Source organism: Ceratotherium simum, chromosome 28, assembly GCF_057802395.1.
Source record: "Ceratotherium simum simum isolate JZ-2026a chromosome 28, ASM5780239v1, whole genome shotgun sequence".
Taxonomy (NCBI): Eukaryota; Metazoa; Chordata; class Mammalia; order Perissodactyla; family Rhinocerotidae; genus Ceratotherium; species Ceratotherium simum.
Genome location: NC_141927.1, coordinates 28,113,410 through 28,139,200, shown reverse-complemented (window position 1 = coordinate 28,139,200; position 25,791 = coordinate 28,113,410). Strand labels below are relative to the sequence as shown.

General features: G+C 33.9%; 1 protein-coding gene across 1 annotated transcript in view; it reads left to right on the top strand.

Moving 5' to 3' along the window:
• The window catches only part of GTF2E2 (general transcription factor IIE subunit 2), a 71,248-nt gene that overhangs the window by 36,755 nt on the left and 8,702 nt on the right, over positions 1-25,791 (top strand). Inside the window, exon 6 of the mRNA XM_004428820.3 lies at positions 8,929-9,022. Coding sequence (XP_004428877.1) covers positions 8,929-9,022 — 94 coding nt within the window. The remainder of the gene's footprint in view (positions 1-8,928; positions 9,023-25,791) is intronic.

Sequence of the window (25,791 nt, the reverse complement as noted above, 5' to 3'; positions counted from 1 at the left end):
TTGCATTGAATCTGTAGATTGCATTGGGTAATATGGACATTTTAACAATATTCCTCTTTTAATCCATGAGTGCAGAATATCTTACCATTTATTTGTGTCTTCTTCAACTTCTTTCATCAGTGTCTTAAAATTTTTAGTGTGCAGGTCTTTCACTTCCTTTGTTAAGTTTATTCCTAGATATTTTATTCTTTTTGATGCAATTGTAAATGGGATTGTTTTCTTATTCTCTCTTTCTGATGGTTATTAGTGTTAGAAATGCAACAGATTTTTGTATATTGATTTTGTATGCTGCAGCTTTACTGAATTCATTGGTTAGTTCTAACAGTTTTTTGGTGGAGTCTTTAGGGTTTTCTACATATAATATGCCATCTGCAAATAGAGACAGTTTTGTTTCTTCCTTGCCAATATGAATGTTTTTTATTTCTTTTTTTTGCCTAATTTCGTGGCTAGGACTTCCAGTACAGTTCAATAAAAGTGACAAGAGTGAGCATTCTTGTTACTGATTTTAGAGGAAAAGCTTTCAGCTTTTCACCATTGAGTATGATGTTAGCTGTGGGTTTGTCAGATGTGGTGTTTATTATGTTGAGGTACGTTCCCTCTGTATCCATTTTGTTGAGCGTTTTTGTCATACATGGATGCTGAATTTTGTCAGATGCTTTTTTTGCATCTATTGAGATGTTCATATGATTTTTATCTTTGATTTTGTTAATCTGGTGTATCACGTTGATTTATTTGTGGACGTTGAACAGTCCTTGCATGCCTGGAATAAATCCCACTTGATCATGGTGTATGATCCTTTTAATGTATTGTTGAATTCAGTTTACTAATATTTTGTTAGGATTTTTGTGTCTATGTTCATCAGGGATATTGGCCTGTAATTTTCTTTTCTTGTGGTGTCCTTGTCTGGTTTTGATGTCAGAGTAATGCTTGATTTGTAAAATGAGTTTGGAAATGTTTCCTTGTCTATTTTTTTTTTTGGAAGAGTTTGAGAAGAATTGCTATTAATTCTTCTTTGAATATTTGGTAGACTTCACCAGTGAAGTCATCTATTCTTGAACTTTTTTTTGTTGGGAGGTTTTTGATTATTGATTCAATCTTCTTATTGTAAATGGTCTGTTCAGATTTCCTGTTTCTTTATGATTCAGTCTTGTTAGGTATTATGTTTCTAAGAATTTATCCATTTCTTCTAGGTTGTTTAGGTTGTTCAGTTTGTTGGTGTATAGTTGTTCATAGTAGTCTCTTATGATCTTTTGTATTTCTGTGGTATCACTTGTAAAGTCTCTTATTTCTGAATTTGAGTCTTCTCTCTTTTTTTCTTGGTGAATCTAGCTAAAGGCTTGTCAATTTTATCTTTTTGGAGAATCATCTCTTAGTTTCATTGATCTTTTCTTTTATTTATTTTTTCCCCCCAAGCCCCAGTAGATAGTTGTATGTCGTAGCTGCACATCCTTCTAGTTACTGTATGTGTGACGTGGCCTCAGCATGGCTGGAGAAGCAGTGCGTCGGTGCGCGCCCGGGATCTGAACCCGGGCCGCCAGCTGCGGAGCGCAGGCACTTAACCGCTAAGCCATGGGGCCGGCCTGCATTGATCTTTTCTGTTGTCTTTTTAGTCTGTATTTCATTTATTTTTGCTCTGATCTTTGCTGTTTCCTTCCTTCTAACTTTGGGCTTTGTTGTTCTTTTTCTAGTTCCTTTAGGTGTAAAGTTAAGTTGTTTATTTGAGGTTTTTCTTTTGTTTTATGATATAGATACTTATAGGTATAAACTTCCCTCTTAGAACTGCTTTTGCTGCAACCCGTAAATTTTGGTATGTTGTATGTCCATTTTCATTTGTCTCAAGGTATTTTTTGATTTCTCTTGATTTCTTCTTTGAGCCATTGATTGTTCAGTAAGATGTTGTTTAATCTCCACGTATTTGTGAATTTTCCACTTTTCTTTTTGTAATTGATTTCTAGTTTCATACCATTATGGTCAGAAAAGATGCTTGATATGATTCCAGTCTTCTTAAATTTATTAAGACTTGTTTTGTGGTCTAATATGTGATGTCTTCTGGAGAATGTTCCATCTGCACTTGAGAAGAATGTGTATTCTGTTGCTTTTGGGTGGAATGTTCTGTATATTTCTCTTAAGTCCATCTCGTCTAATGTGTCATTTAAAGCTGATGTTTCCTTATTGATTTTCTGTCTGAATGATCTATGCATTGATGAAAGTGGGGTAATAAAGCTCCCTACAATTATTGTACTGCTGTCTATTTCTCCCTTTAGATCTGTTAATATTTGCTTTATATATTTACCTGCTCCTATGTTGAGTGCATAAATATTTACAAATGTATATCCTCTTGTTGGATTGACTGCTTTATCAGTATGTAATGCTCTTCTTTGTCTCATATTACAGTCTGTTTTAAGGTCTCTTTTGTCTGATATAAGCATAGCTACTCCAGCTCTCTTTTGGTTTCCATTTGTATGGAATATCTTTTTCCATCCCTTCACTTTCAGTGTGTGTTTGTCCTTACATATAAACTGAGTCTTTTGTAGGCAGCATATAGATGAATCTTTTTTTCTTTAATCCATTCAGCCCTCTATGTCTTTTGATTGGAGAATTCAGTTTATTTAAAATAATTATTGATAGTTATGTATTTATTGCCATTTTGTTAAATGTTTTCTGGCTGTTTTGTAGTACTTTTATTCATTTCTTCTCTTGCTGTCTTCTTTTGTGGTTTGATGACTTTCTTTAGTGGTATGTTTAGATTCCTTTCTCTTTATCTTTTGTATATTTACTATAGGTTTTTGCTTTGTGGTTACCATGAAGTTTATATATAAGAACTTATATTAATAACAGTCTATTTTAAGTTTGTAACTTAAATTTGAATGCATTCTGAAGCTGTATATTTTTCTTCTTCCTTCTCACGTTTTATGTTTTTAACGTTACATTTTTCATTTCTTATCTTGTGTATCCCTTAACTAATTATTGTAGTTATAGTTATTTTTACTACTTTTGTCTTTTAACCTTTATACTAGCTTTAAAACTGATTAACCCACTACCTTTACTGTATATTTACCTTTACCATTGACATTTATACTTTTATATGTTTTCTTGTTTTAATTAGCACCCTTTTGTTTCAGCTTAAAGAAGTCTCTTTAACAGTACTTGTAAGGCCAGTTTAGTGTTGATGAACTCCTTTAGCTTTTGCTTGTCTGGAAAACTTTCTACCTCTCTTTCAGTTTTGAATAACAATTTTGCTAGGTAGAGTATTCTTTGTTGGGATTTTTTCTTTTTTCTTTTCAGCACTTTGAATATACTGTGGCACTCCATTTTGTCCTGCAATAACAGTTTTTTGGTGCAGTCTTTAGGGTTTTCTACTTATAATATCATATTATCTGCAAACAGAGATAATTATATTTCTTTCTTTTCAATTTGGGTGCATTTTATTTTTTTTCCTTGCCTAATTGTTCTGGCTAGAACTTCCAGTACTGTGTGGAATAGAAGGGGCAAAAGTGGGCATCGTTGCTTTGTTCCTGATCTTAGAGGTAAAGCTTTCAGTCTTTCACCATTGAGTATGATGTTTGCTGTAGGTTTTTCATTTTTGGCTTTTATTAAGTTGGGGTAGTTTTCTTTTATTCCTAGTTTGTTGAGTGTTTTTATCATGAAGAAGTGTTGAATTTTGTTAAATGCTTTTTCTGTCTCAATTGAGATCATGTGTTTTTTCCCTTTATTCTGTTAATGTGGTATATTACATGATGATCAATTTTCATATGTTGAACCATTCTTGCATTCCAGGAGTAAATTCCACTTGATTATGATGTATAAACCTTTTAATATGCTGCTGAATTCAGTTTTCTAGTATTTTATTAATGATTTTGACATTGATGTTCATAAGGGATAGTGGTCTGTAGTTTTCTTGTAGTGTCTTCATCTGAGTTTGGTATCAGGATAATACTGGCCTCACTGAATGAGTTAGGAAGTGTTTTCTCCTCTTCAATTTTTTGGAAAAGTTTGAGAAGGATTGTTCTTATTTAATTGTTGGTAGAATTCACCAGTAAGCCATCTGGGCCAGGGCTTTTCTGTGTTGGGAGATTTTTGATTACTGTTTCAATGTCTTTACTAGTTATCGATCTATTTAGATTTTGTATTTCTTCTTTCTTTCTTTCTTTTTTTTTTTTGCAGGGGAAGATTCCCCCTAAGCTAACATCTGTTGCCAATCTTCCTTCCTTTTTTCCCCCTAAAGCCCCAGTATGTAGTTGTGTTTAGTTGTAAGTTCTTCTGGTTCTTCTGTGTGAGCTGCCGCCACAGCATGGCTACTGGCAGACAAGTGGTATAGTTCCACGCCCGGGAAGTGAACCCGGGCCACTGAAGCAGAGTACGCCAAACTTTGACCGCTAGGCTGTCAGAGCTGGCTCTTCTTTGTGATTTAGTCTTGGTAGGTTTTGTGTTTCTAGGAATTTGTCCATTTCTTCTGGTTATCCAATTTGTTGGTGTACGATTGTTCATAGTACTCTCTTATAATGCTTTTTATTTTTGTAGAATTGGTAGTAATGTCCTTATTTTTATTTCTGATTTCAGTAAATTGAGTGTTCTCTGTTTTTTTCTTTGTCCACCTAGGTAAAGGTTTATGGATTTTGTTGATCTTTTCAAAGAACCAACTTTTGGTTCTGTTAATTTTTGTTTTTCTATTCTCTATTTCATTTTTCACTGCTATATTCTTTTTCCTTCCTTCTGTTAGCTTTGGGTTTAGTTTGTTCTTCTTTTTCTAGTTCCTTAAGTTGTAAATTTAGGTTGATGATTTGAGATCTTTTTTGTTTTTTAATGTAGGCCTTTATAGTTATAACTTTCCCCCTTAGCACTACTTTCTCTGTGTCCCATAAGTTTTGGTATGCTGTGATTTCTTGTTTGATACATTGGTTCTTTAAGAGTGTATTATAATTTCCACAGATTTGTGAATTTTCCAGTTTTACTTCTGCTGTTGATTTCTAACTTTATTCTGTTGTGGTTGGAGAAAATACTTTGTAGGATTTCTCTTCAAATCTGTTGAGACTTAGTTTGTGGCCTAACATATGGTCTATCTGGAAAGTGTCCTCTGTGCATTTGAGAAGATTGTGAATGCTATTGTTGAGTAGAGTGTTCTGTATATGTCTTTTAGATCTAGCTGGTTTATTGTATTAACTCGTTTCCTTATTTTTTGTCCTGTTCTGTCCATTATTGAGAATGGGATATCGAAGTCTCCAACTATGACTGTGGAACTATTTCTTTCTTCAATTCTGTCATTTTTTGCTGTGTATATTTTGCTGGTCTATCATTATATGCATAAATATTTATAATCATTATATCTTTTTGCTGTATTGAACCTTTTATTAATATATAATGTCCTTCCTTGTCTCTTGTAACTTTTTCTGATTTAAAGTCTATTTTGTCTGATATTATTATAGCCATCCCCACTCTCTTTTGGTTACTGTTTGCATGGAATATCTTTTTGCATCCTTTCACTTTCAATGAATCTCAAATGAGTTTCTTGTAGGTTGCATAGAGTTGGATCGTGTATTTTTATTCATTCTGCCAATCTTTGTCTTTTGATTGGTGAGTTTAATCTATTTACTTGTAAAGTAATTACTGATAAGGAGGGTCTTAGTTCTGTCATTTTGCTATTTGTTTTCTATATGCCTTCTAGCTTTTTTGCACTTCGTTTCCTGCATTACTGTTTTCTTTTCTGTTTAGTTGATTTTTTTATATTGAAATATTTAAATTTGTTTCTTATTTCCTTCATGTATATTGTGTAGCTGTTTTCTTTGTGGTTACCATGGGGATTATATTTAACTTCGCAATGTTGTAACACTCTAATGTGAAATTATATCAGGTTAATGTCAGTAACATAAAAACTACTCCTTTAGAGCTCCATTCCCACCCCTTTTGGTTGTTGATTTCACAAAATTACATCTTTACAAAATTATACACTGTGTTCTCCAAAACATAAACTAATAATTCTCTTAAAACCATTAGTGTCTTAAATTATGTAGAAGACAAACTTTGTATTTACAGAGCAAAGTTAAAATAATACTAGTTTGTAGACTAATAATTGCTTTTTGAAAATGTATTAGTCTCTTAAATCATGTAGAAAACAAAATATAGAGTGACAAACTGTTATTACAATAATACTAGCTTTTATAATTGCCTGTGTATTTACCTTTATTGGGGTCTTCATTTCTTCATACTACTTTGAGTTACTGTCTAGTGTTCTTTCATTTTACCGTGCAGGACTCCCTTGAGCATTTCTTGCAGGGCAGATCTAGTGGTAATGAATTCTCTCAGCTTTTTTTTTTTAAATCTGGGAATGTCTTAATCTCTCCCTCACTTTTGAAGGACAGATTTGCTGCAAATAAAATTCTTGGTTGACTTTTTTTTTTTTTTTTTTTTTTTTTTAGCACTTTGAATATATCAGCCTATTACCTTCTGGCCTCTAAAGTTTCTGATGAGGAATCTATTTTTTATCTTATTGAGTATCCCTTCCTCGTATGTGATGGTTTGCTTTTCTCTTGATGCTTTCAAGATTCTCTTTGTCTTTTGAAAGCTTGTTTATAATGTGTCTCAGCATGAGTCTATGAGTTCATTTTACTTGGAGGTCATTGAGCATCTTGGTTGTTGATATTCATATCTTCCATCAAATTTGGGAAGTTTTCATCCATTATTTCTTCAGATATTCTCTCTGCCCCTTTCTCTCTTCTCCTTTTGGGACTCGCACGATTTATATGTTGGTCCACTTAATGGTGTTCCAGAGGTCTTTGAGGCTCTGTTCACTTTTTCTTCAATCTTTTTTCTGTCTGTTTTGCATACTTGATAATTTCCATTGTCCTATCTTCAAGTTCACTGATTCATTCGTCTGCCTGCTCCATCTGCCTTTCAATCCCTGTAGTGAAATTTTCAACTTATTTATTGTACTTTCAGCTCCAGAATTTCTTTTTGGTTTCTTTGTAGGTTTTCTATCTCGTTATTAATATTTCCATTTTGTTCATACATTGTTTTCTTGCCTTTCTCCACATCTTCCTTTTGTTCTTTGAGCATCTCTGGGACAGTTGTTTTAAAAGTTTTTGTCTGGGGTATTTACCCTTAGGTCTTTTTCAGGGACTGTTGATTTATTTTTTTCCTTTGAAGGGGCCATACTTACCTGTTTCTTTGTATGCTTTGTGATATTTTTGTTGAAAACTGGACGTTTGAATCTAATAATGTGGTAACTCTGGAAATCAGATTCTTCCTCTTCCCCAGGTTTTGCTATTTTTTGTTACTGGTTTTTTGATTGTTGTACCCTGTCACTGTGCTGGGAATTAGCCTGAGGTGTAAACTTAAGGTCTTCTCAGGTCTTTTCTGACTTTCCTTGGGCATGCATGGTCACTTTCTAATTTTCAGAAAGATTCTGCCGGTGCAGTTGTTGTCTAGGTTGGGAGACAGATTCCTCGTGCTTCCTATTCTGCCGTCTTCACAGATTCTTCTATGGTACATTTTGAAATCAGGAACTATGGGACCTCCAACTTGATTCTTTTTCAAAATTGTTTTGGCTATTCAGGATCCCTTGAGATTCCACATTAATTTTAGGATGGGTTTTTCTGTTTCTGCAGAAAGTGCTCTTGGAATTGTGATAGGGATTGCATTGAATCTATAGATTGCTTATGATATTATTGACATCTTAACAATATTTTAAGTTTTCTGATCCATGAACACCGATGTTTTTCCATTTATTTGTGTTTTCTTTGATTTCTTTCCGCAATGTCTTTAGAGTTCTTTTTATTTGTTTTACATATATAATCATTACCATTTACCACAGGGCCTAATGGAGTCTATTTTATTATTAAAAGTATTTCAAGTCATGTTATGAATAATTTACATAAATAAGAATAAAGGGTTGGTAAAAACAGCTTTATTTGAAATTTTAATATTTTAGTATAGCAAACCTCTGTATCAAGTACATTTTGGCAAACAGAAATGAGAAAGATGGAAGATTACTATTATATGTCCTTTTAGCAAAGTGAGATGGTAAATTATCACACAGTATTATATGATGAAGTCCTTCCTGTTGAATAATTAACTGAATGAAAATACCTTATTTCCTTTATGTCCTTAGAAATATGTTGTTCACTCATTGATTCTTAAGCTTGAGGTTATTGAGCTATGGTATTGTCTTCTAAAGACTCATAGTTTGAGACTAATTCTATGATGAATTTTACCATCATAATTAGAGTCTAGAGTGCTGCTATCTGGATTTTTGCATTCTTGTTCTTATTTGTTAATAATAGTGAACTATCTTCTGTCACTTTTCTTGTCATTGCTCTGAGGAGTAGAAAATAAAAAATTTTGAATTGTCAGATATGCTCAATGAAAGCTAAAAGACAATGAAGACTACTCCACTCTTTATTTTCTTGAAAGATGATGCAGTCCTTCCGGCAATGCAGTAAAAAACTGGAGGATAGCTATTTATTTCACTGCTGCATCAAACTTCTGGGTGACTTAATCATTCTTCTATTTTCTTATAATTGTAACTTTCTAAAGCATAATTGGAAATAATTGATGGGTAATGATGAATAAGTAGCAGTATATTTCAAGGTAGAGGAAAAGTAAGAACACTAAGATCCCATAATTTTTCTCAGATTAATAAAAAGGTCCAATGGACCCAAACCATAATTGCAACATAGATTGAATTTTATTTTATTTTGAAAAAATAATTTTCTTTTTTTACTTTGGAAGACCTCTAAGAATAAAAGTCTTGAAATATCAATTTTTAAAAATAGAGCTGTTCAAGAACTGTTGAACTAAAGAACTAAAATTGGGCCTAGTGGACCCTAATGGTATACTAAGGATTAAAAGAAATGTGAACTTTTTGTTGTAAAAACGTTTTTTGGGGGGTGAGGTAATTTGGAGTTAACTGAAAATTTTTTCTTTATCTTTAAGGCTTTAGGGGACCAGATACTATTTGTAAATCGTCCTGATAAGAAGAAAATTCTTTTCTTCAATGATAAGAGCTGTCAATTTTCTGTGGATGAAGGTGAGCCTTTCTGTGTAGATACTTTCTTTAGTTTGCAAGTGTGTTGCAGATTGAGTGACAAAGTTTATATTTATAAATATAATTATAACTTAAATTTTATAATACTGCTTTTTTAGTATTATTTCTTAGGGCTAATAACTCCTATGTCTAAGATGTTGTTTCTCAGAATCCAATTTAATTTGAAATATGTAATTTGAAAGATTTTAGGTTAATTGTACTTACAGTCATGGTATAGCAGTTTATAATTTCTTATGCTTATAGTTCAGGTATAGCAAGCATGAGTTTTATTTCTTTATTTCTATTATTTTACAAATATTACTTCAAATCTTGATATGAAAGCTTGATGCAGGGTGGAATAAAGAATAAATTTTTGTTGGTGACTGATATTCTTTTAAATAACTTACGAATCTTTTGATCAAGTTGGATAAGGAAGGAGATTACTTTTTTCTTTCTGACAGTTGTAGTGTTGGATGCTAAGCTATATGTTGAGTCTTCTACTAAATGTGTGATACATGTATTTTGGATTTTAGTTTAAAAATATTTCATCAGTATTTGTCATGTAAATTAGTAATTAAGTAAGGATATAGTCATGAGAAATTTCTTTGCTATATAAGTAGAAATTCTCATTTAAGCAAATATATTTTACTTTAAATTTATATTAATTTTGAAGTTTTATAAAAAGGCAAGAGAAGAATTGAACGTCATTTTAATTATAAAATTTCTAAAGTAATAGAAACTCACAGCAAAATATTCTAACAATATAGAAGTACACAGAGTAAAAAAGTAATATTAGACTCCAAATAGTGAAACTATTACTATGCCTGCCTGGTCTTCATATTGATTCTTCTTTATGGCGTGAAATAGAAGAGATTCTATTGAATGAATAATTTTGTGAAAGAAATGCTTTTATAAGTCTCATCCCTTTAGTAGCCCACAGATGTGTTAATTATGATTTTGTAATTGGTACAATAACTGTAAGTTTTTCTATTATGTTTTATCTGGCTGTAGATATTCATGTTTGTGGCGCTTATAGATAGCAGTTTAGTCAACCTCAAGGTACTTAGATGATCATGATTTGTTTTAGGAAATAGAATATTGTGTTTTTGTGAAAATTGTGATTGAGAGTACCTCGTATGTAGTTGGTTCTCAATAATGTTTCTTAATTAAACAAAAATTTGCAAAGCTTTCCAGTTCTTTTATTCTGGCCTATCTTATAAATAAGGTAAACTTTCTTTATGTAAATGAAGTAATAGTGAACTCCTTTTGTACATTTTAGTGATAGGTGCTCATTTAAGAATAGTTTGGCTTAGGGGCCGGCCCTGTGGCTTAGCAGTTAAGTGTGTGTGCTCTGCTGCTGGCGGCCTGGGTTCGGATCCCGGGTGTGCACTGACACACCACTTGTCAGGCCATGCTGTGGCGGCGTCCCATATAAAGTGGAGGAAGATGGGCACGGATGTTAGCTCAGGGCTGATCTTCCTCACAAAAAAAAAAAAAAAATAGTTTGGCTTAGTGATTTTTGTATTGCTTGAATCTCCTTTACTTGGAATTTCACTTCTATGTAAACTTTTATACTTGTCAAATTGATTTCCTGCTTTTAAAAAACATAGGGATGGACTTGATCTTTAAGATCCTTCCAAGTTTAAACAAACAGGTAATTCCTTTCTTCTTGGTATAGTTAATCTGTTTGAAAAAAATTTGCAGTTATTAAAAAACTTATCACAAATGTCACATGTTCAAATAGCAAGGAAGATCTTACAGTAAAAACCAGATGTGTATTTCCTTTCTGTAGTTCTGAAAGTCCCTTTCTTTTGTGGCAACTACTTAACTGGTTTTATTTTAGATTCTTCTGGTGGTTTTTCCCATATTGCTAAGTAATATGCTTATACTATTATTTTTTAATTTTTCACCTTGAAGCATTGTAATGACTTATTCTGTTCATCTTTCTGATTCCAACACCTGTCTCCCTTCTGTACTTCCCAATATAGTATACCACTAGTTTTAGTTTCTCTACCATTTATCTTGGCACCTTCAACATACAACGTACTTAACCTTTCTCAGTGGGAATTTTTAGTATGAAATCTGCTCTGCAGATGGCCGCATAGTGTAGCATATTACCTGTTCTGTAAATAGATCTTTAAATTGAGGCAAGTGTTGAGATTGCAGTAGCTCCGTAAGAGTAGCATGAAACTCTAGGATTTCTTGAGAGTATTTCATGGAGAAATTTTAGGAGTACACTTTGCATTTAGCGGTAATCCTCACAATAATCCTTAGACTGAGCTATTATTATTTTCTGTCCCTTACGTTCTTTCTGTGGATACCGTTGTTTTAACTTTGCTCAGTGTTTTCCTGTTTGTGTATCTTTTACCTATATTTCTATCCCTTAATATTACCTCTATTTTCATTTGCCATTTTATATGGATTTTGTTGGTTTAAACTCTTCCTGTCTCCTTATTATTTGTCTAAGTCCAAAATGAGGATTTTCACTTTTTTCCCCCAGATTATGAGAGTAATCATAAATGCTTGTTAGTAAAATCACACACATTTAGAAATGTTTGGTAAAATAGTTTGATGTTTATTTTTCTAGTTTACTTTTTCTCTATTACAGATAGTCTATAATACCAAATGGCTATTTAGTATTCCGTTTTGCATGTGTACCTGATGGATGAATTTTTAAATATTTAAAAATGCTGCAGCAAATATTTGTACACATCTTACACATTGGATATGTGCATATGTGCTTTTTATGTTAATTAAGTAGCCATATAAATCAGGAAGATATGGGGAAGGTAAATTGATAAATTATTTTTGCATCTTTTAAAATCTTTGTTTTGCTGACTTATTTAATATGTGGTGAAATATATTACTAGATTTCCTGATATTGAACCATCCTTATACTCTTAGAATAATCCATCTTTGGCTTTATGTATTTCTGGATTCTTTTTACTAATGTTAAGGATGTTTGCTTTAGAATGGTCAGTTTTCTTTTTTGTGTGTGGTTTCTTAGTGTTTGGTATGCGTGTGATGCTGGATTCATATAAAGAAAAGCACAGTTTTTCCTCCCTTCAGTCCTTTTTTTCCACCTTTTCCTTCCCTTTCGTTTTGAGAATATTAGATTCCTTGAAGATATGAAAGCATACACCCATGAATGTATCTGGCTTGTTGCTTTTTTGACAGCATTCTTAATATCTTCTTTGATTATGTCCATCTTTAAGTTTTCTATCTTGTGAATCAATTTTGGTAATTTGTGGTTTCCTATAAAATCATTCATTTTTAATTTTCAAATTTAAGTGTATAATTTTGCAGAATATGACCCTAGAATTTAGTTTTTTTATGTGTTAGTTTTCCTTTTTATTGCTAACTTTTTTTGCATTTGGGCTTTTCTTTGTTGTGCTAGTAGCTGTTTATCTATTTTACTTTTGTTGTTGTGTTTTTGTTTTAAAAGAAAATATAATCTATCAGATCACCCTTTACATAGTAGTTTTTGACTACTTGATATGAGCAGTGACTGAGCAAACGGTAAAATTTTCCATTGCATTTATGTTTTTGTTAATTTTGCCAGCACTTCCTGTAGTTACTGCTTTATATATTTTCCTGTGGAGTTTTGGTTTATAAACATTCTTAAAGTCATAGTTTAAGGATTGTATCCCTAATCATTATAAAGTATCCCTCTTTTGTCACGTTTAAGATTTTACTTGAAGTCTAGCTTTATCTCATATTACTATCTTAACTCCTTGCCTTTTTTTTTTAATTGACTGATATATTTTTGTCCATTGTTTTACTTTATACCTGTCTCCTTTTGTTTTAGATATTTCCTTTGTAGCTGGCATATGGTTGGTTTTAACTTTCTGAATCAGTTCTGAGTGTCATTTTATATTTACTATCTTTATCGTATGCTGTATTTTCCCTATTATTTATTTGGAAATTGTACTGTTTTGGAGGGGGTTCTCCTATGTATCTCAAGTGGTTCTCTTTATATCTTTAAGTAATTTGCTTAAACTTATAGGTTTCACTTTATCAACTTCATTCTCTTCTTTTTACTTCCTAGTTGACACTTTCTGGAATTTTTGTTACAGTCTTATTATTTATTCATAAATCCATTTTTTCAACAAATATTTATTAATCTCCTGTTATGCTCCAGTCATTTTGCTAAATCTAGGGAATACAGTAGTAAGTAAGGTAGACTAGTCTCTAACTTCATGGAGCTTACATTCTAAAGGATAAAATAGACAATATACAAAATAAAAAATGATTACAGATTGTATCAAATGCTAGGGAAGAAATAAATGAAGTATGTGCTAAGCTAGTAAAGTAATGGGAGGGGTGGGACTCAGAGAAGACCTCTGTGAAAAAAGATGAGGAATGAGGTGGAACCAGCTGTGCAAAGTATCGGAGTAGTGCCCATGTGTGTGTGGTCTTGGGGGAAGTGGGGTTCAGGCATAGAATAGCAAAGGCAAAGGCCATAGGCAAGACTTTGATTTCTTTTCATAGGCTAGTATTCATTTTTGGTTTGTAATCATTTAATCAGATTCAGTGGACCTTTTAGATAACAGATATTTTGTAACATATTTTTTGCTCTTGTAAAATAAAATTCGTAGATAATATAACCTATCTTTACACATAATTTCTTAAAAAGTCAGTATAATACCCTAACTGTAACATAAAGGAAAAATAAAAAGAGATTGATTTAAATTTAAAAAATTCATTTTAATATTTGTAATTGTTCAAGCACATTTATGGTAGAATATAAATGGAGTATAAATAAAACAGCTGTTTACATTTATATGTAGAGTCACCATTGAATGTAATAGCTACAAATGGACTAATACAGATATGACGCATTGGCAACCTGTATACCATAATTTGGTGTTTTCCTTTAGTGATAAAGAAATTTGGTAAAGTTTTGAAAACTACGAAGTGCAGCTTTTCTGTGATTTACAAAGGTTAATCATACTGTATTCTGTATACATTATACATTGTATGTTCCTAGAAAATCAAGTGTGTATAAAATCAACCAGTATAGAAAAAACGTTGTTTATATATGTAAAAGAGAATTGGGTTCTAGGCTTGGTTAATTATTATAAACTGGTATTTTTCATTAATCTGTATACTTTTTAGGAAGGATGGTTGGGAGGAAAAAGAGTTTTTCAACTGTGGCAGTATTGACATTTTGGAGCTGGAATATTTTTTTGGTGTCGGAGTTGTCACTGTGCTTTGTAGGTTGATTAAGCAGCATCCTTGGCCAATAGCATATTTTCCCCCACAGTGTGACAACCAAAAATGTATCCAGACATTACCAAGTGTTCCCCAGGAAGCAAAATTGTCCAGATTGAGAATTTTGTTAAAGGTACAGTTTATGTTTATAACATAGCAAAGAATCAATTAAGATACGTTGTCTTCAGCCTTCTTTTCATGCATCCTTTCATTCAGCACATTTCAGTGATATAGGGGGTATCAAGTGAATAAGGTTTCTCTCTTTTTTTTTTTTAATTTTATTTATTTTTTCTCCCAAAGCCCCAGTAGATAGTTGTATGTCATAGCTGCACATCCTTCCAGTTGCTGCATGTGGGACGCGGCCCCAGCACGGCTGGAGAAGCGGTGCGTCGGTGCGCGCCCGGGATCCGAACCCGGGCCGCCAGCAGCGGAGCACACGCACTCAACCGCCAAGCCATGGGGCCGGCCCAATGAATAAGGTTTCTGTTCTTCAGTTTACAGGCTGAGGGAGGAATGACGTGGGAACACATGGTACAACATGTCACGTAATTGTCATTGTAGTGTTTATACAATGTTCTAGAGACGCTGGGGGGAACAGTCACCCACAAGAACCTCAGGGGTAAGACACTGTTCTTTTAGGTGAAAGTGTTGGTGTTGCATAAATCACTAATTCAAAAAAAAAGGACTTTTTGTTAATGATATAAATTACATGTGTTTCCACAGAAGACCCATTGAAAATTGATGCATATCTTATCATTTGTCTTCCTTTCTGTCTCTTTTTTCATATTTTATTTCTCAAAATGCTTTGTCTTGATTGTATTGATGAAGATTTTGTTTTTGCACACCAGATGGCAGTCTTAGCCATAGAGAGGAAATCTTGAGTGAGTAAGCTTTCAGTTACACAGAAGAGTCACCCTTCATTCTATCTGAAATAGAAGCAAATGTCCTAAAGTGAGATATAGCACAAGTGAGGAGAGAGTTTATTTTGTAGTAATTTTTAAAATCAAATAGATAAGGGAACACAGGGTATTTGGACGTAGGTATGTGCCTTATTTCACAGAAGTATTTATTTCCTTAAATCAGGATCTTTTTCATTTAGAGGCAGTATAAATGCAGTGGTCAAGAGGATGATCTGAGTAGTCAAATTGTAGGTTTAAATCTTAGCTCTACTCCTTACTAGTTTAGGCAAGGTACTTAACCACTCTTTCTCTGAGATTCCTCATCTATCAAATAGGAATAATGGTATCTGTACCTCATGGTCCTTAATGCGGATTAGATGAGTTAATATAAATAAAAGTGTTTAGAGCTTGGAACAGGACCTGGCACATAGTAAGAATAATAGTAACAGTAATGTTAGCCATTATTAGTAGCATTGAAAATATGAAATAGTACCAAAATACTAGATGTTTTAATCTTACTTATCTGGTTACTTATTCACGTTTACTTAGCCCTCTATCTGGTTATTGACTCAGTAGATCTGTAGTTTTGCGTTTGGGTAGACAGCAAAGAAACAGAGCCAGTTTAGCAGTCTGAGGCTACATGTGAGGGACTGATCTTTTGCAGTTATATAATGTTTGTTGGTGTGTTGGTGTTCCTGGTGAGAAGTCTCATGACAATCTGACTTTTCCTCTGTTGCTGGTAACTTGTTCTTTTGTTCTTTTCTGTCTGAAAGCTTAAACAATTTCAACTTCATCCTTAGAATTCAGGGCTCTCCCCGGTAACTACTTCCCCTGGGGCTCTGATGCTATTTTAAGTCATTGTTTTTTAATGACAATATGGTATTTCATTTTATGGATGTACTTGAAAACAATTTTTCTGATGCTCCACAGATAGAAATTTAGTTCATTTTTTTTTTTTGCTATTATAAATAATGCTCATTATATCAGACAAATTAGACTTTAAAACAGAACAGTAACAAGAGACAAAGAAGGGCATTACATAATGATAAAGGGAACAATCAATCCATCAAGAGGATATAACACTTGTAAATGCCTACGTGCCCAATGTAAGAGCACCTAAATACACAAAGCAAATATTACAGACATAAAAGGAGAAATTGACAGTAACATAATAATAGTAAGGACTTGAACACTCCACTTACATCAATAGATAGATCAGACAGAAGATCAATAAGGAAACATTGTCCTTAACTGACACATTAGATTAGATGGACTTAATAGGTATATACAGAACATTCCATCCAAAAACTGCAGAATGCACATGCAACATTCTCCAGGATGGAGAATAGATCACAGGATCTATCCTATTCCAAGTAAAGGAGATTTCAAGCAATACAAAAATCGCTAAGCCAAACTATTTTTTTGTGTGTGTGTGAGGAAGATCACATATTAGACCACAATATTCAGTAAACTTAAGAAGACTGAAATAATATCAAGCATCTTTTCTGACCACAACAGTATGAAACTAGAAGTCAACTATAAGAAGAAAACTGAGGAAGTCACAACTATGTGGAGATTAAACAAAATGCTACTGAACAACTATTGGGTCAATGAAGGAATCAAAGGAGAAATCAAAAAATACCTGGAGACCAATGAAGATGAAAATACAACATACCCAAATCTATGGGATACAGCAAAACCAGTACTAAGAGGGAAGTTTATAGAAATACAGACCTACCTTAGAATCAAGACAAATCTCACACAGACCTACCTTAGAATCAAGAGAAATCTCACATAAGCAATCTAACATTAAACCTAAAGGAACTAGAAAAAGAAGAACAATTGAAGCCCAAAATTAGTGGAAGGAAGGAAATATTAAAAATCAACAGAAATAAATGAAATAGAGACTAAAAAGACAGTAGAAAAGATCAATGAAACTAAGAGCTGGTCCTTTGAAAAGATAAAATTAACAAACCATGAGCTAGACTCACCAAGAAAAAGGAGAAGGCTCAAGTAAATAAAATGAAAACAAAAGAGGAGAAATTACAATGAATACTACAGAAATATAGAGGATTATAAGAGAATACTATGAAAAGCTATTTGCCAGCAAGTTGGATAATCCAGAAGAAATGGATAAATTCTTAGAATTGTGCAACCTTCCAAAACTGAATCAAGAAGAAATAGAGAATCTGAATAGACTGATTACTAGTAAGGAGATCAAAACAGTAATCAAAAACCAAAAAACAAAAGTTCAGGATCAGACAGCTTCCCTGGTGAATTCTACCAAACATTTAAAGAATGTTTAATACCTATCCTTCTCAAACTCTTCCACAAAGTTAAAAAGGAGGGGATGCTTCCTAATTCATTCTACCAGACCAACATTATTAGCTGATCCTGAAACCAGACAAGGACAACACAAAAAAAGAGAATTTCAGGCCAGTATCACTGATGAACGTAGATGCAAAAATCTTCAACAAAATATTAGCAAATCAAATAAACAATATGTTAAGGTCATACACCATGATCAAGTGGGATTTATTCCTAGGATGCAAGGGTGGTTCAACATCTGCAAATCAATCAGTGTGATACACCACATTAACAAAATGAAGAATAAAAATCACATGATCATCTCAATAGATGCAGAGAAGGCATTCAACAAGATATAGCTTCCATTTATGATAAAAACTCTGAATCAAATGGTATAGAAGGAAAGTACCTCAACATAATAAAGGCCGTATATGACAAGCCCACGGCTAACATCATACTCAGTGGTGAAAAGCTAAAAACTTTTCCTCTAAGATCAGGAACAAGAATGCTCATTCATGACTTTTATTTGACATAGTATTGGAAGTCCTAGCCAGAGCAGTCAGGCAAGAAAAAGAAATAAAGGGGATCCAGATTGGAAAGGAAGAAGTAAAACTGTCACTATCTGCAGATGACATGATTTTATATAGAGAATACCCTAAAGAATCCACCTAAAACTATTAGAAATAATAAATGAATACAGTAAAGTTGCAGTATTCAAAATCAACATAGGAAAATCAGTTGCATTTCTATGCACTAACAACAAAATAACAGAAATGTAAATTAGAATACAATCCCATTTACAATTGCAACAAAAATAATAAAATTCCTAGGAATAGATTTAACCAAAGAGGTGAAAGACCTATACACTGAAAACTATAAAACGTTGAAAGAAATCGAAGAAGACACAAAGAAATGGAAAGATATTCCATGCTTATGGATTGGAAGAATTAACATAGTTAAAATGTCCATACTTCCTAAAGCAATCTACAGATTGAGTGCAGTCCCCATCCAAGTCCCCATGACATTTTTCATGGAAATAGAACAAAGAATCCTAAAATTTATATGGAACAACGAAAAGACCCTGAATAGGCAAAGCAGTCCTGAGAAAGAAGAACAAAGCTGTAGGTATCACACTCTCTGATTTCAAAATATACTACAGAGCTATAGTAATCAAAACAGCATGGTACTGGCAGAAAACAGAGCAATGCAACACGGATCAATGGAACAGAATTGAGAGTTCAAAAATAAACCCAGACATCTTTGGACAGAATTTTCAACAAAGGAACCAAGAACATACAGTGGAGAAGGGAAAGTCTCATCAATAAATGGTTGGTAAAACTGGACAGTCACATGCAAAAAAATGAAAGTAGACCACTATCTTATACCATATACAAAAATTCACTCAAAATGTATTAAAGACTTGAAGACCTGAAACCATAAAACTCCTAGAGGCAAACATAGGCAGTATACTCTTTGACATCAGTCTTACCAGTATGTTTTTGAATATCATGTCTCCTCAAACAAGGGAAACAAAAGAAAAAATAAACAAATGGGACTACATCAAACTAAAAAGCGTCTGCACAACAAACGAAACCATCAACAAAACAGAAAGCTTAAAAATTGGGAGAAGATATTTGCAAATCATGTATCTGATAAGGGGTTAATATCCAAAATATATAAAGAACTCACTCAACTCAACAACAGAAAAACACGAACCACTCAATTAAAAAATGTGCAGAGGATCTGAACATTTTTCCAAAGAAGTTATACATGTGGCCAGCAGGCACATGAAAAGATGTTCAACATCACTAATTGTTAGGGAAATGCAAATCAAAACCACAGTGAGATATCACCTCATGCCTGTGAGAATGGCTGTTATTAAAAAGACAAGAAATAACAAGTGTTGGAGAGGATGTGGAGAAAAGGGAACCCTCATATGCTGCTGGTGGGAGTGCAAACTAGTACAGCCACTGTGGAAAACAGTATGGAGATTCCTCAAAACATTAAAAATAGAACTACTATATGATCCAGCTATTTCACTGCTGGGTATTTATTCAAAGAACGTGAGGGCCGGCCTCGTGGCTTAGCGGTTAAGTGCGTGTGCTCCGCTACTGGCAGCCCGGGTTCGGATCCTGGGCGTGCACCGATGCACTGCTTGTCCGGCCATGCTGAGGCGGCGTCCCACATGCAGCAACTAGAAGGATGTGCAACTATAACATACAACTATCTACTGGGGCTTTGGGGAAGAAAAGGAGGAGGATTGGCAATAGATATTAGCTCAGGGCTGGTCTTCCTCAGCAAAAAGAGGAGGATTGGCATGGATGTTAGCTCAGGGCTGATCTTCCTCAGAAAAAAAAAAAAAAACACAACATGAAAACACTAATTCAAAAAGATATGTGCACCCCAGTTTTCATTGCAGCATTATTCACAATAGCCAAGACTTGGAAATAACCTAAGTGGCCATAAAAGGATGAATGGATAAAGAAGATGTGGTATACGATGGAATACTACTCAGTCATAAAAAGATGAAATCTTGCCATTTTCTACAGTTTAGATGGACCTTGAGGATGGACCTTTGCTTGCTTTTCTAAGCAAAGTCAGTCAGATAGAGAAAGCCAAATACCGTATGATTTCACTCATATGTGGAAGGTAAAAACACATAGACAAAGGATAGAGTGGTGGTTAAGAGGGGAGGTGGGGGGAGGCAGAGGGTGAAAGGAGTAGAAGGGCACATGTGTATGGTGATGGATGGCAACTAGACTTTGGGTGGTGAACATGACGTACTGTATACAGTTGTCGAAATATAATGATGTACACCTGAAATTTATGTCATGTTATAAACCAGTGTTACCTCAATAAAAAATTAGAAAAAAATAATGCTCAATCTTTGCACATAAATATATGTGCACTTGCCTGATTATCTCCTTATTGTAGTTTTCTTTAGGTAGAATTGCTGGGTCAGAAGGTAAGACATATTTAAAAAATCTTCAACCTTTTGCGTAATGCCCATCATAAAGTTTGCACCAGTTGTTTTGGACCAGTTTACCCCTTCATAGCAGTATATGAGGAGACATCCGTTTCTTTACCCTCACCAGTACTGGATGTTTTTAGTTGACTTTGACAGCCTCCTAGAAAATAAAGATTATCTTTTTTAATTTGTGTTTTCTTGTAATGACTTTATAAAATTAAAGAAAAACAGGTTATTTCACTTTGTAACTGACAGCTGTGTGTTTTCTGTTCCCACATACTTTAAAAAGTAATTAAATTTGGAATCTTGTGAAATCCTGCCTCTAAAATTAGGCCCTGCTTTCCAGTGTTCCTCTTAAGTATTTATGCAGCTGTAATACATTTACATAGTAGATGTAATATTGAAATACTGCAACAGCATTGAGCTAAGGGAGGTCAGGGATTAAAGTAGAAATGTTTTATTGGGGGAAAAAAAGACATTGAAGAGTTTTTATTCAAGGATTTTCATCTGGCAGTAGCTGAAGTGACATTTCTTTTAAGCAAAAGGAAGTAAATTTTGTTTTAATGTACTTTCAATTCCACTGTACCATGAAAATTTATAGTCTTGTATATTCTTTTTGGTGCTACATTTATATACGGCTTAACTTTCCAGACCATTGCTATCACTATTCTGGTAGGTATTATTGCCTCTGATTGTGTTGTAAGAGGCTGCAAGTATTATAAGCTCTGTACGTGTCAGGTAGAAAGTCAAAGTAGTTTTAATCTTCAGGGAACTGAAATTTTATAATTCTGATGATATAGAGGCTTGATAAAAGTGTATTGAATAAAATTTGCCACTGAATAAAAGGTGTTTTTATCATATGTACTTTTATTCTCTTTACCTTTTTTGTTGCACAGAGAGAAGTACACAGTTTAATTATTATACAGTTATGTTTTACTTATTCTAGATAAATGAATACAATTTTTACATGTTGATAGTTAAAATTTAGCAAGTCATGTGTAAAATGCCAGGACTATTAATTTGTGTGTGACATACTTCCTTCAACAGCTATGATAAATTTGACATGTAAAGTTCTAGTTATGGTATACATTTTAGAACAATAATATCGTGTGCTTTCTTGCAATTAGAAAGTTTTTATTGCTGATTTGGAAGTTTGGCCTGAACCTATTTTCTCTCCTATATAGCTGTCATGAGCAGATGTAGTCACATTAATCACATTGTTCTTGAAGTTTGGCTGAAAAGCAGATAGTTGGGGACTTCTAGCTTCCACTTAGAGTGGAGAAAGCTGGACGAAGCATTGTTCCCACCCTTCCAACAACAACCACAACAACAATAAACCCTACACAGTTGCAAATTTATAGTTTTCTTGAATCCATCAGAGAACTGAGGTTGCAGGGCAGCCACCTAACCCAAAATCTAAGGAAAGAGAGGTACCTCCAAGAAAATGTGTAGTGCAAGCACTTGTTTGCCTGGGACAGACAGAATGAAGAGCGCTCAGAAGAATTCAGTGAAAATTTTTAATGAACTGCTGAAGGCTCAGTGTGGACTAGTAAGAGAATATAGAACCCCTGGGTGCTGTAGACCCGTGGGAATTCATACCTGCTCCCAGGCTCTTCTCCACAGATTTCACTGGATGGTTACGAAAAAGAGGCTAGGGCCGGGGTACTGGCCTCATTGGGCAGCCTGGAGGAGGGGAACAGTAGACAGTTCAGGAAAGACCTGAAGCCCTGTCTGAATCATTGTCCCTCCCTTTCCGCTGTGAGACAAAAGCCTTCAGCTGCTATGGGAAGGGAACAGAAAGAAAGCCCTTTACCCCTGGGGAAGGGACACGAATATGTACTGGGTCGAGAACTTTACCAGAGGGGGTGGGCAGGAACACTGAGAAGGCCACACCTTAGACACCAGGTAGCACAGTGCTTGCCTAAGACCTAGGATAAATTAGTATCAGAGAACTTCTACCCCCATACCAGGCTAACAGATGTGAGGTGACAGGTAGCAATGGAATTCTGTGAGAATTGCAAGAGCTTGGAGGCAGACAGACCATCTGAGGTGCAGCATAAAGGGAAGACCTAGAACTACACGTTGAGCAGACACTGAGAAAAACCCTCTGGCAAATGAGCCTTCACCCTAAGCGCAAGGAATAGCTAGAGGAATTTGAAGCCTGTGGTGTATTATGGGTAACCATAGCACCAACAAATTCCAAACCAAGCTTATATTCTGACAATAGAATGACTTGACCTCCACACAGTAGCGGCCTAGCAGAAGGAAAGGCGTGTCCATATTCAGGCACAAAAACTATTTACCTCAGTCTCAGCTGTCCTACAGAGGATATCCTGCTTTCAAAAAAAATTGTTAGGCATAAAAAGAAGCAAGGAAAAGTAATTCAGTATTGAGACAAGGGAATTAACAGAACCAAATTCTTAGGACACCGATATCAGAACTATCAGACATGGAATTTAAATTAACTCTGATTAATATGTTAAGGCCTCTAGTTTCTAAGGCAGATAACATGCATGATCAGGTAGGATATTTCAGCAGAGAGAGAGACATTATAAAAAAAATCAAATGAAAAGCATGGTAACAGACAAAGAATGCCTTCGATGTGATAAGCTCATTGGTAAACTTTGTATAACCAAGGAAAGAATCTGTAAACTTGAAGATAAGGCCAATACAAATTATCTAAACTGAAATGCAAAGAGAAAAATGTGAAAAATGTAACAGAGCATCCATTAGCTGTGAGATATAATCAGATGGTTTGAATGTGTAATTAAAATCTCAGAAGGAGGAGAGAGCGAGAATGGGACAGAAGAAATAATGGCCAAGAATTTTCCAAAACTAATGATAGACACCAAACTGAAGATCTGAGCAGCTCAGAGAACACAAGGCAAGATAATCCTGAAAAACAAATGACAGAAAAACACATAGGCATATCATATTCAAACTGCTGGAAATTGAGGATGAAGAGAAAATATTGAAGGTAGTCAGAGGAAAAAGCCCATTACGAGGAAAATATAATTACTGCGGACTTCTCATTTGAACCTATGCAAACCAAAAGACAATGCAGTGACATCTTGAAAGGGCCAAAAGGGGAAAACTTGCAACCTAGAATTCTGTACCCAGAATTGAAAAATTTGAATTTGATATACTAGTTTGATATACTTAAATACTAAGGAAGTTCTTCAGGCAGAGGGGATGTGATACTAGACAGTAACTTAGATCTGTACAAGTAAGTGAGTGTGCTGTAAATGGAATAAATGAAGGTAAATATAAAATTCATATTTTTCTAATTAAAATTTTTTAACATTTTTAATTAACTTTTTCTTATTTTTAATTGCTCTGAAAGATAGCTGACCATAAAGCAAAAATATTTGAAATGTATTTGGTTACAGAGCATACGTAAAAGTAAAATTTATGACAATAATAGCTCAAAGGTTAGGAGGCAGTATACTATTATAACATCTTTATACACTACATATGAACTGGTATAATTTACTTGAAGCTAGGCTGTACTTAATTAAAGATATGTGTTGTAAATCCTAAGACAATCACTAAAACCATTTTTTTTTTTAAAGTAACTATAGTTAACAATACTGGATTGTACATTTGAAAGTTGCTGAGAGAGTAGATCTTAAAAGTTCTCATCACAATGAAAAAAATTATAACTGTGTGGTGATGGATGTTAACTAAATTTACTTTGGTAATCATTTTGCAGTATATTCATATGTCACATTATTATGTTGTATACCTTCAACTAATACAATATTGTATGTTAATTATATCTCAGTTAAAAAAGTATAAATAATAAGCCAATATTGAGGGAAAATGGAATTATAGAAATATATTCATTTAATCCAAATGAACACAGAAACAGAAGGAAAAAAAACAAGGAGTAGAACCAACAAAGAGAAACAGTGAGCAAGATCATAGATTTTATTCCAAACATATTAATAATTATGTTAAATGTAAATCATCTCAACATACTAATTAAGACAGATTTTCATCTGTCTAAACGAAATCATCTAACATTCTTTTCACTTTAAAATTGTCTAACCATACTAATTGAGACAGATGTAAATTGTCTCAATTAGTTGTAATAATTAAGACAGAGATTTTCAGATTGGATACAAAAGTAAGACCTTGTTATATGCTTTCTGTAAGAAATTCACTTTAAATATCAAGACATGGGTTACAAGTAAAAGGATGTAAAATGATATACCATGCAAACACTAAGCAAAGGAAACCTAGAGTGGCTGTATTAATATCAAAGTAGACTTCAGAGCAAATTACCATGGATAAAGAGGAACATTACCTAACAATAAAGGGTTCAATTCTCTAAGAATACATAACAGTCCTCAATATGTACGTATCTAACAACAGAGCTTCAAAATACGAGTTAAAAATAGATGTAACTGAAAGAAGAGATAGACAAATCCTCAATTAAGATTGAAGTCTACAATACTCCTCTCTCAGTAATTGATTGAACAAGTAGGTTGAAAATGAGTAAGGATATGAAAGGTTTAACACTATCAACCAACTGGGCCTGATTGACGTTTATAGAACAGACTGCCCAACAACAGAGTACATATATTTTCCAGTGCACGTGGAGTATTCACTAAGACAGATGGTTTTCTAGGCCACAAAACCTTAATGAATTTAAAAGAATTGAAAGCATACAAAGGAATTTAAAAGAATTAGAAGCATATGGAGGATGTGCTTGGACCATAGTTAGACTAGTAATCAGAAATAGATTTGGAAACTCTCCAGAATATTTGGAAATTAAGTAACACTTTTAAATAACTCATGGATCATGGAGAAAATGACGAAGTAAAAAAAATATTCAATTAAATGCAAGTGAAAGCACAGTGTATCAAAATTCATGAGATGCAGCTATAGCAGTAGTTAAAGAGAAATATAGAGCATTAAATGCTTAAGTTAAAAAAATATTACATTGGGGCCGGCCCTGTGGTGTGGCGGTTAAGTGCTCTTGCTCCGCTGCTGGTGGCCCAGGTTCAGATCCCTGGTGTGCACCGAGGCACCACTTGTCAGGCCATGCTGTGGCGGCAACCCATATAAAGTGGAGGAAGACGGGCACAGATGTTAGCCCAGGGTCAGTCTCAGCAAAAAAAGAGGAGGATTGGCATGGATGTTAGCTCAGGGCCGATCTTCTTCACCCAAAAAAAAAAAAAATTATTGTATGGATATATCATATTTTATTTATCCATTCATCAGCTGATGGCCATTGAGTTGTTTCCACTTTTTGGCTATTATGAATAATGCTACTATGAACATTTGTATACAAGTTTCTGTGTGGACATATGTTTTCATTTCTCTTAGGTGTATACCTAGGAGTGGAATTGCTGGATCATATGGTAATTCTATGGCTA